The sequence below is a fragment of the Bombina bombina genome, unplaced genomic scaffold (assembly GCF_027579735.1).
Source record: "Bombina bombina isolate aBomBom1 unplaced genomic scaffold, aBomBom1.pri scaffold_594, whole genome shotgun sequence".
In the NCBI taxonomy this organism is placed as follows: domain Eukaryota; kingdom Metazoa; phylum Chordata; class Amphibia; order Anura; family Bombinatoridae; genus Bombina; species Bombina bombina.
In genome coordinates this window covers 175,727-191,517 of record NW_026511710.1, presented here as the reverse complement: position 1 = coordinate 191,517, position 15,791 = coordinate 175,727, and the positions used below count along the sequence as shown (strand labels likewise).

Sequence of the window (15,791 nt, the reverse complement as noted above, 5' to 3'; positions counted from 1 at the left end):
TACGGTTTCCATCAGACAACATGACGACTGTTGCGTACATCAACCATCAGGGGGGAACAAGGAGTTCCCTGGCGATGGAAGAAGTGACCAGAATCATTCAATGGGCGGAGACTCGCTCCTGCCACCTGTCTGCAATCCACATCCCAGGAGTGGAAAATTGGGAAGCGGATTTTCTGAGTCGTCAGACATTGCATCCGGGGGAGTGGGAACTCCATCCGGAAATCTTTGCCCAAATCACTCAACTGTGGGGCATTCCAGACATGGATCTGATGGCCTCTCGTCAGAACTTCAAGGTTCCTTGCTACGGGTCCAGATCCAGGGATCCCAAGGCGACTCTAGTAGATGCACTAGTAGCACCTTGGACCTTCAAACTAGCCTATGTATTCCCGCCGTTTCCTCTCATCCCCAGGCTGGTAGCCAGGATCAATCAGGAGAGGGCGTCGGTGATCTTGATAGCTCCTGCGTGGCCACGCAGGACTTGGTATGCAGATCTGGTGAATATGTCATCGGCTCCACCATGGAAGCTACCTTTGAGACGAGACCTTCTTGTTCAAGGTCCGTTCGAACATCCGAATCTGGTCCCACTCCAGCTGACTGCTTGGAGATTGAACGCTTGATCTTATCAAAGCGAGGGTTCTCAGATTCTGTTATTGATACTCTTGTTCAGGCCAGAAAGCCTGTAACTAGAAAAACTTACCACAAAAATTGGAAAAAATATATCTGTTGGTGTGAATCTAAAGGATTCCCTTGGGACAAGGTTAAGATTCCTAAGAGTCTATCCTTCCTTCGAGAAGGATTGGAAAAAGGATTATCTGCAAGTTCCTTGATGGGACAGATTTCTGCCTTGTCTGTGTTACTTCACAAGAAGCTGGCAGCTGTGCCAGATGTTCAAGCCTTTGTTCAGGCTCTGGTTAGAATCAAGCCTGTTTACAAACCTTTGACTCCTCCTTGGAGTCTCAACTTAGTTCTTTCAGTTCTTCAGGGGGTTCTGTTTGAACCCTTACATTCCGTTGATATTAAGTTATTATCTTGGAAAGTTTTGTTTTTGGTTGCAATTTCTTCTGCTAGAAGAGTTTCAGAATTATCTGCTCTGCAGTGTTCTCCTCCTTATCTGGTGTTCCATGCAGATAAGGTGGTTTTACGTACTAACCTGGTTTTCTTCCAAAAGTTGTTTCTAACAAAAACATTAACCAGGAGATAGTCGTGCCTTCTCTGTGTCCGAAACCAGTTTCGAAGAAGGAACGTTTGTTGCACAATTTGGATGTTGTTCGCGCTCTAAAATTCTATTTAGATGCTACAAAGGATTTTAGACAAACATCTTCCTTGTTTGTTGTTTATTCTGGTAAAAGGAGAGGTCAAAAAGCAACTTCTGCCTCTCTCTCTTTTTGGATTAAAAGCATCATCAGATTGGCTTACGAGACTGCCGGACGGCAGCCTCCTGAAAGGATCACAGCTCCTTCCACTAGGGCTGTGGCTTCCACATGGGCCTTCAAGAACGAGGCTTCTGTTGATCAGATATGTAGGGCAGCGACTTGGTCTTCACTGCATACTTTTACCAAATTTTACAAGTTTGATACTTTTGCTTCTTCTGAGGCTATTTTTGGGAGAAAGGTTTTGCAAGCCGTGGTGCCTTCCATTTAGGTGACCTGATTTGCTCCCTCCCTTCATCCGTGTCCTAAAGCTTTGGTATTGGTTCCCACAAGTAAGGATGACGCCGTGGACCGGACACACCTATGTTGGAGAAAACAGAATTTATGTTTACCTGATAAATTACTTTCTCCAACGGTGTGTCCGGTCCACGGCCCGCCCTGGTTTTTTAATCAGGTCTGATAATTTATTTTCTTTAACTACAGTCACCACGGTATCATATGGTTTCTCCTATGCAAATATTCCTCCTTAACGTCGGTCGAATGACTGGGGTAGGCGGAGCCTAGGAGGGATCATGTGACCAGCTTTGCTGGGCTCTTTGCCATTTCCTGTTGGGGAAGAGAATATCCCACAAGTAAGGATGACGCCGTGGACCGGACACACCGTTGGAGAAAGTAATTTATCAGGTAAACATAAATTCTGTTTTTTAAAACAAAGAGGTTTTTTCACTGCTGTAGTTTTTTTTTTTTTTTATGGCCAGAAAATCTGTTACAAGTAAAATTTCTCAAAGAATTTGGGAAGTTGTTGTTTTTTTCCTGCTGTGAAAAACAGGCTTTTAGTTGGAATTATTTTAGAAATATAAGAATTCTTCTGTTTGTGCTAGCGCTTTAGAGTTATAATTCAGCTTTTTCAGTTTCATACTACAGGAAAATTGATAAGTTTCTGGACATCAAGGATTTGTTCAAGCTTAGTCAGGATATATCCAGTGATTAAACCAATGTCTTCTTGTTTCAACATTTAATTGTTTTTTCTCAAGATTTACAGGTTTCTCCTTTGTAACCTATACATGATTTGGACATTTAGTTTCTGTCTTAGATTTTTTTTTGTTTTTAGCAACATCGTCTGCCGGAAGAGTTTTTTTGAATTGTTTGGTCTTCTTGCAAGCTTTCTTATCTTATTTTTCATCAAGAGAAGGTGGTTTTAAACACTCAATATGATTTTTTTCCCCCTGTCCTAATCCAAAGAATTCAATTGAAAGTCTTACCTCTTTTGATGTTGTAAGAGCATTAGAATTCTACTTATAGGTTTCATAGGTTTTTAGCAATCCTTTAATTGGTTTGTCCTTGGTTCGCAAAATGTATCAGAAGGCCAAAGCCACCACATTAGCAAACACTCGGCTTTCTTGGAGGAGGTATAGTTTTTTTTTTGTTTTTTTTAAAAACAAAAACCAACAACAAAAACACATTTCTGACCACTTTGCAAGATCAGTTTTCTCTTCTTGAGTTTCCAAGAATGAGGCTTATGCTGTGAAAATTTGCAAGGGTGGTTTTTCTTACGTATTTTCTCTTTTAACACCTTGATGTGTTGGGTAGGAAATTCCTTCATGCAGCAGTGTCTGGTATTTAGGTGCCTATTTTTTTAAAAAAAGGTTAAAAATAAATGTTGTTCCGCCCAATTACTCGTGGACTCCACAGCTTGGGTGTTACTTCCTAGGAGTAATGGCTCATGGACTCTCATCTTATGAAAGAAGAAAAAATAATCTATGCTTACCTGATAATTTAATTTAATTCATGGTGGTGTGAGTCTGAGATTCGCCCAGTTTAATTTTTTATTTTAATTATTCTTTTTTTCTGATGTCAGTTTAGTTTATATTTATTTTTCCCTTCCTACCTTTAGTACTTCTCCTTTTTTATTATATTTCAGACTGGAATACCAGAGAGGTGAGTGGGATAATGGGCTCTTTGTACTAAGCCCTCGCTGCTTCTTACACTCTACGCCACCTCTGAGGTGACGAGTAGAACTCACCGAGAGCTCGCTCTCAGTAATTGACAGTCCCTACCCTCACGCAAGAGAATAGGCGGGCTTTACATGCTCACTTGAGTGTGTAAGGGCAGCGGATCATGTTCGTCCGCTGCCCGTATGTAGCGAAGGCGAGCGGACAACTTCTAGCTTGTCTGCTCACCTTTTAGTACATGGGGCCTAAGTGCTATTAGAGCTTTGGGAATCTTTGCCTCCTAATAGTGGCCAGGAGTAATGGCTCGTAGACTCTCAACACCATAAAATAAATGAATTCATCAGATAAGCATTCATTTTGTTTTTGTGTAAGCTCTGCAGTTATGGCAAGACTGCAAATCCCTTTTGTTTTTTTAAAGAGACACTAAATACATTTCATGCACCTCCTTCTAATCATGGGTGCTGCCATAATGCAACCTAGGTTACACTGCAAGTATATGAAAAAGAGTTGCTGCAAATGTGCAAACAAGTGATATGTCCGTATACAGGGCTAGCGGAAAGTGGGGAATAACCTCAATACTATCCTTATAAAATGTATTTAATGTTTAATGTCACTTTACAGGAACACTAAAGTCAAAATTAAATGTTCATGATTCAGATAGTGCATGCAGTTTTAAGAGACTTTCTAATTTACCTCCATTATCAAATTGTGCACAGTCTTTTTATATGACACTTTCTGAGTTCACTATGTATACCTATATAAGCCTGTGATTGGCTGCTGGCTGTCACATGATACAGGGGGCTGGCAAATTTGAAGTACATTTTGAAAATTTTCAGAAAATAATCTACTGCTAATTTAAAAGTCAGAGTGTTCTATTGCATTGTCTTTTTAAAAGTCATTGTTATATTCTTTATCTAAGACAGCAGATATACAATTTTTAACTTTAAAGTAATTGTAAATTCTAGCGTTTGTAAAACGCTAGGATTTACCATTGAAACAAAGGGGACTTTAAGTCATAAAGTATAAAATACTTCATCCTGAAAGCTCCTTTATTTGTTTTGATGCGTTCGCTGCACTGGGCACCTCAGACAGCCCACGACAGAACGCTATTATGCTGAGAGACAGGCTGTCTGGCTTGGCCCCAGTTGGAACGCACGGCTATTTGCCAAGAGGTGGAAATGTCACCTCACAGTAAAATTGCGTTCCGCCGCTGGCTGCCTGAGCAGCTCGGTGCGGCAAACGCTACCAAAATAAAGAAGCTTTCAGCATGAAATATTTTATATTTCATGACTGAAAGTCCCCTTTATTTTTTTTTCCAATTGTAAATCCTAGTGTTTCACAAACGCTAGGATTTACAATCACATTTAAGATTTGAAGAACTATAAATGTATACTAGACGTTAGTCCAATCAAGACACTGCCTGCTTTATTTCAGAATATAGGTCTGCTGTGCCCAGTATTAGATCATCTTTTTTCATGAAATGTGTCATTGAGTGTTGCCACTCGCTTGTACAAAGTCCACATTATTTCCTTCAAGTGACAATTTTGTTGCAAAACATTTTTTAATCTGAAGCCGCATTATCAGCACTAGCTGTGAGGAAAAGGGTAAATTACACATTAGCATCATGATCTATTAGTTATAACTACAGATGGATTGCAATGTACTGTGTACAGCTATTTGTAACCTTACATTTTACCATTTGATAGGATGTTCAACATATAACTATTTCCTTTTGTCATGCTCTTAATATAGCCATTTGTAAAGAAAAATATACCCACTGAATGGAAGACCCTAGTGAAAACTGGACTCAAGTAAGTTATTTTAATTTGCAATTTTTTTTTTCATTAATAAAACATTGATTTGCATTTTTAAAACTTGCTTATATTAAAAATGTTTAATGATACAATAGCAGTAACATTCTGACTTGGTAAATAGTTTTGTCCTAACTGAATACACGTTTATAATGAATTTGTAGTATTCATATAATACACAAGATAATTAAGAACATTTTTTTATTCCAGTGTCTTCACTCGAAAAAGCAAAGCCATTCCTGATTTCAGTTCTTTTTTAATGGAAAATGTACACTTACATTTTGTGCGCCACACCCAATGATAGCACAGTTCCAAAGATTTATTTTTATGCTCTTATGTTTTTATACTTACTACATATTTATGTATGACACACTATAATAGAAGTAGTCTAATATTTCTATTATGTATTTTCCTTACTGTATACTTTTTTGTAATTGTACAGTTATTTTCTTCTGTTATGTGTGATCAGTCCACGGGTCATCATTACTTCTGGGATATAACTCCTCCCCAACAGGAAATGCAAGAGGATTCACCCAGCAGAGCTGCATATAGCTCCTCCCCTCTACGTCAGTCCCAGTCATTCTCTTGCACCCAACGACTAGATAGGATGTGTGAGAGGACTATGGTGATTATACTTAGTTTTTATGACTTCAATCAAAAGTTTGTTATTTTAAAATAGCACCGGAGCGTGTTATTACTTCTCTGGCAGAGTTTGAGGAAGAATCTGACAGAGATTTTTTACTATGATTTTAACCGGAGTCGTTAAGATCATATTGCTGTTCTCGACCATCTGAGGGAGGTAAAGGCTTCAGATCAGGGGACAGCGGGCAGATGAATCTGCATTGAGGTATGTGGCAGTTTTTATTTTCTGAATGGAATTGATGAGAAAAGCCTGCCATACCGTTAAAATGACATGTATGTATACACTTCAGTATTCTGGGGATGGTATTTCACCGGAACTACTGTGTTAAGGTCACTAATCCTTTTAATAACTATTCTCATGTTAAACGTTTTTGCTGGAATGTAGAATCGTTTACATTGCTGAGGTACTGTGTGAATAAATGTTTGGGCATTATTTTCCACTTGGCAGTTTTTTGCTTTAATTGTGACAGTTTCGTTTCTCTTCACTGCTGTGTGGGAGAGGGAGGGGCCGTTTTTGGCGCTCTTTGCTACGCATCAAAAAATTCCAGTCAGCTACTTTTATATGTCCTGCATGATCCGGTTCATTTCTGACAGATCTCAGGGGTCTTCAAACTTCTTTGAAGGGAGGTAAATTCTCTCAGCAGAGCTGTGAGAATTCTTATAGTGACTGTGTATAAAAAAACGTTGTTTTGTTTTCTTATGTACAAATTTAATTAGTGTTGTTTTTTACTAATGGGAACAAACCTTTGCTAAGGCCAAAGCTAAGGCTAGACAGTCTAATTTTCGTCCCTTTCGGAATTTCAAAACAGGAGCAGCATCAACCTCCACTGCACCAAAACAGGAAGGAGCTGTTGCTCGTTACAGGCAAGGCTGGAAGCCTAACCAGTCCTGGAACAAAAGCAAGCAGGCCAGGAAACCTGCTGCTGCCCCAAAGACAGCATGAACCGAGAGCCCCCGATCCGGGACCGGATCTAGTAGGGGGCAGACTCTCTCTCTTCGCCCAGGCCTGGGCAAGAGATGTTCAGGATCCCTGGGCACTAGAGATCATATCTCAGGGATACCTTCTAGACTTCAAATTATCTCCCCCAAGAGGGAGATTTCATCTGTCAAGGTTGTCAACAAACCAGATAAAGAAAGAAGCGTTTCTACGCTGCGTACAAGATCTGTTAACAATGGGAGTGATCCATCCGGTTCCGTGGTCGGAACAAGGACAAGGGTTCTACTCAAACCTGTTTGTGGTTCCCAAAAAAGAGGGAACTTTCAGGCCATCTTAGATTTAAAGACTCTAAACAAATTACTAAGAGTTCCATCGTTCAAAATGGAAACTATTCGGACTATTTTACCCATGATCCAAGAGGGTCAGTACATGACCACAGTGGATTTAAAGGATGCTTACCTTCACATACCGATCCACAAAGATCATCACCGGTATCTAAGGTTTGCCTTCTTAGACAGGCACTACCAGTTTGTAGCTCTTCCATTCGGATTGGCTACGGCTCCAAGAATCTTCACAAAGGTTCTGGGTGCCCTTCTAGCGGTACTAAGACCGCGAGGGATTTCGGTAGCTCCGTACCTAGACGACATTCTAATACAAGCTTCAAGCTTTCAAACTGCCAAGTCTCATACAGAGTTAGTTCTGGCATTTCTAAGGTCGCATGGATGGAAAGTGAACGAAAAGAAGAGTTCTCTCTTTCCTCTCACAAGAGTTCCATTCTTGGGGACTCTTATAGATTCTGTAGAAATGAAGATTTACCTGACAGAAGACAGGTTAACAAAACTTCAAAATGCATGCCGCGTCCTTCATTCCATTCAACACCCGTCAGTAGCTCAATGCATGGAGGTGATCGGCTTAATGGTAGCGGCAATGGACATAGTACCTTTTGCACGCCTACACCTCAGACCGCTGCAACTATGCATGCTAAGTCAGTGGAATGGGGATTACTCAGATTTGTCCCCTACTCTGAATCTGAATCAAGAGACCAGAAATTCTCTTCTATGGTGGCTTCATCGGCCACACCTGTCCAGGGGAATGCCATTCAGCAGGCCAGACTGGACAATTGTAACAACAGACGCCAGCCTACTAGGTTGGGGCGCTGTCTGGAATTCTCTGAAGGCTCAGGGACTATGGAATCAGGAGGAGAGTCTCCTTCCAATAAACATTCTGGAATTGAGAGCAGTTCTCAATGCCCTTCTGGCTTGGCCCCAGTTAATAACTCGGGGGTTCATCAGGTTTCAGTCGGACAACATCACGACTGTAGCTTACATCAACCATCAGGGAGGGACAAGAAGCTCCCTAGCAATGATGGAAGTATCAAAGATAATTCGCTGGGCAGAGTCTCACTCTTGCCACCTGTCAGCAATCCACATCCCGGGAGTGGAGAACTGGGAGGCGGATTTCTTGAGTCGCCAGACTCTTCATCCGGGGGAGTGGGAACTTCATCCGGAGGTCTTTGCCCAAATACTTCGACGTTGGGGCAAACCAGAGATAGATCTCATGGCGTCTCGCCAGAACGCCAAACTTCCTCGCTACGGGTCCAGATCCAGGGATCCGGGAGCAGTTCTGATAGATGCTTTGACAGCACCTTGGAACTTCAGGATGGCTTATGTGTTTCCACCCTTCCCGCTGCTTCCTCGATTGATTGCCAAAATCAAACAGGAGAGAGCATCAGTAATTCTAATAGCACCTGCTTGGCCACGCAGGACTTGGTATGCAGATCTAGTGGACATGTCATCCTGTCCGCCTTGGTCTCTACCTCTGAGACAGGACCTTCTGATACAGGGTCCATTCAAACATCAAAATCTAACTTCTCTGAAGCTGACTGCTTGGAAATTGAACGCTTGATTTTATCAAAACGTGGTTTTTCTGAGTCGGTTATTGATACCCTGATTCAGGCTAGGAAGCCTGTTACCAGAAGGATTTACCATAAAATATGGCGGAAATACCTATACTGGTGCGAATCCAAAGGTTACTCCTGGAGTAAGGTTAGGATCGCTAGGATATTGTCTTTTCTACAAGAAGGTTTAGAAAAGGGTTTATCAGCTAGTTCATTAAAGGGACAGATTTCAGCTCTGTCCATCTTGTTACACAGACGTCTGTCAGAAAATCCAGACGTCCAGTCCTTTTGTCAGGCTTTAGCTAAGGATCAAGCCTGTGTTTAAAGCTGTTGCTCCACCATGGAGTTTAAACTTAGTTCTTAACGTTTTACAGGGTGTTCCGTTTGAACCCCTTCATTCCATTGATATAAAAATGTTATCTTGGAAAGTTCTGTTTTTAATGGCTATTTCCTCGGCTCGAAGAGTCTCTGAGTTATCAGCCTTACATTGTGATTCCCCTTATCTGATTTTTCACTCAGACAAGGTAGTTCTGCGTACTAAACCTGGGTTCTTACCTAAGGTAGTCACTAACAGGAACATCAATCAAGAGATTGTTGTCCCATCCTTGTGTCCAAATCCTTCTTCAAAGAAGGAACGTCTTTTACACAATCTGGATGTAGTTCGTGCCCTCAAGTTCTACTTGCAGGCAACTAAAGATTTTCGCCAAACTTCTTCCTTGTTTGTCGTTTACTCTGGACAGAGGAGAGGTCAAAAAGCTTCTGCTACCTCTCTCTCTTTTTGGCTTCGTAGCATAATACGTTTAGCCTATGAGACTGCTGGACAGCAGCCTCCTGAAAGAATTACAGCTCACTCCACTAGAGCTGTGGCTTCCACTTGGGCCTTTAAGAATGAGGCCTCTGTTGAACAGATTTGCAAGGCTGCAACTTGGTCTTCGCTTCATACTTTTTCCAAATTTTACAAATTTGACACTTTTGCTTCTTCGGAGGCTATTTTTGGGAGAAAGGTTCTTCAGGCAGTGGTTCCTTCTGTATAATGAGCCTGCCTATCCCTCCCGTCATCCGTGTACTTTTGCTTTGGTATTGGTATCCCAGAAGTAATGATGACCCGTGGACTGATCACACATAACAGAAGAAAACATAATTTATGCTTACCTGATAAATTCCTTTCTTCTGTTGTGTGATCAGTCCACGGCCCGCCCTGTTTTAAGGCAGGTAAATATCTTTTAAATTATACTCCAGTCACCACTTCACCCTTGGTTACTCCTTTCTCGTTGTTTCTTGGTCGAATGACTGGGACTGACGTAGAGGGGAGGAGCTATATGCAGCTCTGCTGGGTGAATCCTCTTGCATTTCCTGTTGGGGAGGAGTTATATCCCAGAAGTAATGATGACCCGTGGACTGATCACACAACAGAAGAAAGGAATTTATCAGGTAAGCATAAATTATGTTTTTTTTATACTTTCTGGTGCATACTTTTGGAAATATCCAACCATTTTACCACATCTTGGACACGTGTAAATTAATTATTAAAATGATTTTCTCTCTTTTTTTAATTTTTTTTAAAGGTATCGGTACAAGGATTGTGAGTTTTTGGCAGCTCTACGTGAGGGCATTGAGCTGTGGTATGGGTCGGAGAGTTTATCAGTGAAAGGTTTAGTGGAGCTGCCGGTCATTCACATGATGATAACCCAGCATTCTCTGTTTCTGCCAACCCTGCTGAGATCCAGAGAGGAGCAGAATGAAAACAACACCAGTCGAGGTAACTTCCTTGTATTAAACTGCAGTAACATAACCAGATCTCTGAATAGAAAAAGTAAATCCAATTTTAACAGCTAAAGAACAGCACCTCAGAACTACTCGCATTGAGGCCTCTGTGGCGCTGTTTTGTTCTTAGATTTCATGCTAATGTCACTATGGCAACTGCTGTCCTATTTGGCAACTTGAAAATGGTAACCTCACAATAGCTTGGCAACCCAAGTCTGTTTGCATGTGGTGTCTTAAGGGCAGTGGCGAGAGGTGGGCAGCTTGTCATGTATAAAATGTATTTGTTTCAAGGAATGGAAAGATCATTTTAACACTTGATCATATATAATATACTTCTTTAAAGATGACTTTAAAGGGATATAATCATGCAAACTGTGATACTGTAATTTGTTAGATAGTCACACTCAGGAGCCACAGCAGAACAGAACATGAATGATGCACCAATCAGGAGCATCGGTCACACAACCTGCCAATAACCAGCCAGCTGCTTGGGAGCTGTAATGCTTATGTCTTCTGAGCATTACTTTATTTATGTGTTTTACTCCTTTGTCTTGGTTAAACACAAAGGTATCTAGGATCAGTAATGAAAAAATGACTTGCCCTAACAAATTAGGCATTTTCATGCATATATGTCATATTCTGCTTAAGTTCTGTTGGGAATTTAAAGTGAAGTATTTGCTAATATTTTCCCTTTTTGTATAGAAATGTTAGTGGATTTGCTGAGATCAGTAGTTATGAAATGCCCTTCTGTCTGTGATGGCAATCACTTTGCTGTTTTATTGGGAGCGTATGGAGCAAGTCTTAGCCGTACAGGTAAACACTGAACTGAAAAGCAAATTTGTATTCCAGGCATTTCTATTTTTTAAACTAATGAGAGATTTTTTTTTTTATTCCAGACCAAAAAATACTGCTGCTTCTGCAAGCCTATGAAAAGAATAACATAAGTCTTACTGATTTCAGGTAAAATCTGTTTCAGGGGACATGAAAAACTATATTTTATAAAATAACATTAGTTTGTATAAATATGAAGAAAAATGCAAAACGTCAGATTAGAGAATATAAAATATATATATATATGGGAGTTATTATTTCCTAAATATTTCAAATACGCACTTCTATGGTTTCACTGCATCACTTCACTTTCCCATATACACCAACATTTAGAGTTCTGTACCCATTTTACTCTATAAAAATGCCAAAAATTGTGACTTTTTGTCACCTTGCAGCATATTGCAGTTAATGCAGAAAATAAGTAATAATATAATATCTAACCACAAATGTATTGGCTAAATTTTAAACAGTCCAAACTCACTTGCAAATAATTAATAAAAAATAAATAAAATACTTGCACTAAAACTCATTCTAAATTGAATACCATAAAATATTTTATGCTTATACATCTCACATTTTATTTCAATACCCTCCATTTTATTTGCTCATTAAAGGGACATTAAATAATAAATATGTTTCATGTGCTGCCCTCTAATTATGGGAGCTGCCATTATTGGATCTAGGTGTCACTGCAGGTATTTGAGAATTGCTGCACATAGTAAAGCTAGATTTCAACATGCAAACCCCATTACTAGAGGGAGGCGGGGAATAACTTCATTACTATGTATTTAAAATGTATTTAGAGTTTAATATCCCTTTTACAAACACAACATGAGACTAGTAGATACTGCCAGGCAGTTGTCATTAGTAACACATGACGTCTCTTAAATAAAAGGTGGGACCCCTCTTTCGATTGAGTGTTTTTTCATTCATTATATTTGATGAGTGTGTGCTGGAAATCTCCCACAATACTGTTTGGTATTTCTCATTCTTAAAACAATAACCTGATCACCTGGCAGTTGGACGGACACAGTACCATTGTTTTCTTTAAAATAGCTGTACGGCACACACCCCTTGATTTTGTGCTGCATGTCTGTGGCTTTATCATGTGGTCACTGTTGCCATGGTGATACCTGATAGCTGACCTCTCTATATTAAAAGAGTAGATGCTGTTTTCTGCATTTTCCATGCAAAGTGGTTAAAGGGACTTTGCACTGTAAATTTTTTTCCTTCACTTTAACTCCTTGGTGACCGAGGACGTGTCAGACACGTCCTACAAAAAAATACAGTTAAGAACCAAGGACGTGCCTGACACGTCCTCTGGGATTTCAATCGGTGAAAGCGATCGTGATCACTTTCAGCAACTTTCAAGGTATTGCAGTGATGCCTCGATATTGAGGCTTCACTGCAATACCTTTTTTTATCCACTGATGCAGAGAGAGCCACTCTGTGGCCCTCTCTGCATCGGCCAGCAATGGTGTATATCGTTGGTGAGTGGGAGCCATTGCAGGGAGGCGGATGGGCGGCCTATCGCTGGAGGATATCTGGTAGGGGGGCAGGATCGCATGCAGGAATGCCGGGAGCGTGCATGGGGTCGGGTGGGACCACAGCACTATGGAACCTTTAAAGGGAAGGAGGGAGAGGGGAGGGATAAATGTTATCCAAGGGATCTGGAAGGGGTGGGGGGTAGGTTATTGAGGGGGGCGGTTACACTACAGAAAAATTTGGATTTTTATTTATTTTTTTAATAAAAAAAAGCAAAAATGTATGGCATACTGGGTACTGGCAGACAGCTGTCAGTACCCAAGATGGCGGCAAATAAGGGGGAGCGTTGGAGATCTCTTTGGGGGATCAGTGAGGTTGGGGGCTAAGGGGGATCCTACACTGCAGAATATATATTTAAAAAAAATATATATAAAAAAAAAGCCTTTTATTTTAGTACTGGCAGACTGTCTGGGGTGGGGGAGGCAATTGGCGGGGACAATTGTGGGGTGGGGGAGGGAAGAGAGCTGTTTGAGAGGGATCAGGGAGGGATCAGGGCGTGGGATGTGTCAGTTGGGAGGCTGATCTCTACACTAAAGCTAAAATGCTCCCTACAAGCTACCTAATTAACCCCTTCACTGCTGCTCATAATAAAAGTGTGGTGCGCAGCAGAATTTAGCGGCCTTCTAATTACCAAAAAGCAATGCCAAAGCCATATATGTCTGCTATTTCTAAACAAAGGGGATCCCAGAGAAGCATTTACAACCATTTGTGCCATAAACAAGCTGTTTGTAAATTATTTCAGTGAGAAACCTAAAGTTTGTGGAAAAATTAACATATTTTTTTTATTTGATTGCATTTGGCGGTGAAATGGTGTCATGAAATATACCAAAATAAGCCTAGATCAATACTTTAGGTTGTCTACTAAAAAAAAATACATATCAAGGGATATTCAGGGATTCCTGACAGATATCAGTGTTACAATGTAACTATCGCTAATTTTGAGGGAAAAAAATGGTTTGGAAATAGCAAAGAGCTACTTGTATTTATTGCCTTATAACTTGCAAAAAAGCAAAGAACATGTAAACATTGGGTATTTCTTTCATGTAATTAACAAGAGTCCATGAGCTAGTGACGTATGGGATATACATTCCTACCAGGAGGGGCAAAGTTTCCCAAACCTTAAAATGCCTATAAATACACCCCTCACCACACCCACAAATCAGTTTTACAAACTTTGCCTCCAAGGGAGGTGGTGAAGTAAGTTTGTGCTAGATTCTACGTTGATATGCGCTCCGCAGCAAGTTGGAGCCCGGTTTTCCTCTCAGCGTGCAGTGAATGTCAGAGGGATGTGAAGAGAGTATTGCCTATTGAATGCAGTGATCTCCTTCTACGGGGTCTATTTCATAAGGTTCTCTGTTATCGGTCGTAGAGATTCACCTCTTACCTCCCTTTTCAGATCGACGATATACTCTTATATTTACCATTTCCTCTACTGATTCTCGTTTCAGTACTGGTTTGGCTTTCTACAAACATGTAGATGAGTGTCCTGGGGTAAGTAAGTCTTATTTTCTGTGACACTCTAAGCTATGGTTGGGCACTTTATTTATAAAGTTCTAAATATATGTATTCAAACATTTATTTGCCTTGACTCAGAATGTTCAACTTTCCTTATTTCCAGACAGTCAGTTTCATATTTGGGATTATGCATTGAATTATCATATTTTTTCTTACCTCAAAAATTTGACTTTTTTCCCTGTGGGCTGTTAGGCTCGCGGGGGCTGAAAATGCTTCATTTTATTGCGTCATTCTTGGCGCGGACTTTTTTGGCGCAAAAATTCTTTTCCGTTTCCGGCGTCATACGTGTCGCCGGAAGTTGCGTCATTTTTTGACGTTATTTTGCGTCAAAGATGTCGGCGTTCCGGATGTGGCGTCATTTTTGGCGCCAAAAGCATTTAGGCGCCAAATAATGTGGGCGTCTTTTTTGGCGCTAAAAAATATGGGCGTCATTTTTGTCTCCACATTATTTAAGTCTCATTATTTATTGCTTCTGGTTGCTAGAAGCTTGTTCACTGGCATTTTTTTCCCATTCCTGAAACTGTCATTTAAGGAATTTGATCAATTTTGCTTTATATGTTGTTTTTTTCTTTTACATATTGCAAGATGTTCCACGTTGCAACTGAGTCAGAAGATACTACAGGAAAATCACTGCACAGTGCTGGAGCTACCAAGCTAAGTCTGCTATAAACTTTTGGTATCTGTTTCTCCAGCTGTTATTTGTATTGCATGTCATGTCAAACTTATTAATGCAGATAAAATTTCCTTTAGTACTGTTACATTACCTGTTGCTGTCCGTCAACATCTAATTTTCAGAGTGTTCCTGATAACATAAGAGATTTTATTTTTTAAATCCATTAAGAAGGCTATGTCTGTTATTTCTCCTTCTAGTATACATAAAAGTCTTTTAAAACTTCTCTTTTTTTCAGATGAATTTTTAAATGAACATCATCATTCTGATACTGATAATGGTTCTTCTGGTTCAGAGGTTTCTGCCTCAGAGGTTGATGCTGATAAATCTTTGTATTTGTTCAAGATGGAATTTATTCGTTCTTTACTTAAAGAAGTGTTATTTGCATTAGAAATAGAGGATTCTGGTCCTCTTGATACTAAATGTAAACGTTTAAATAAGGTTTTTAAATCTCCTGTAGTTATTCCAGAAGTGTTTTATCTCCCTGATGCTATTTCTGAAGTATTTTCCAGGGAATGGAATAATTTGGGTAATTTATTTACTCCTTCTAGACGTTTAAGCAAATTATATCCTGTGCCATCTGACAGATTAGAGTTTTTTGGGACAAAACTCCCTAAGGTTATGGGGCTGTCTCTACTCCTGCTAATGTACTACTATTCCTATGGCAGATAGTACTTCATTTAAGGATCCTTTAGATAGGAAAATTGAATCCTTTCTAAGAAAAGCTTACTTATGTTCAGGTAATCTTCTTAGACCTGCTATATTTTTAGCGGATGTTGCTGCAGCTTCAACTTTTTGGTTAGAAGCTTTAGCGCAACAAGTAACAGATCATAATTTTATAGCATTATTATTATTCT

At 40.1% G+C, this 15,791-nt stretch overlaps 1 protein-coding gene across 1 annotated transcript in view; it reads left to right on the top strand.

The window, feature by feature from the left end:
• The window catches only part of LOC128643916 (nucleolar pre-ribosomal-associated protein 1), a gene marked incomplete at its 5' end in the record, with an annotated part of 233,169 nt that overhangs the window by 105,225 nt on the left and 112,153 nt on the right, over nt 1–15,791 (top strand). Inside the window, 4 exons of the mRNA XM_053696690.1 lie at nt 5,075–5,133; nt 10,175–10,368; nt 11,076–11,186; nt 11,270–11,333. Coding sequence (XP_053552665.1) covers nt 5,075–5,133; nt 10,175–10,368; nt 11,076–11,186; nt 11,270–11,333 — 428 coding nt within the window. The remainder of the gene's footprint in view (nt 1–5,074; nt 5,134–10,174; nt 10,369–11,075; nt 11,187–11,269; nt 11,334–15,791) is intronic.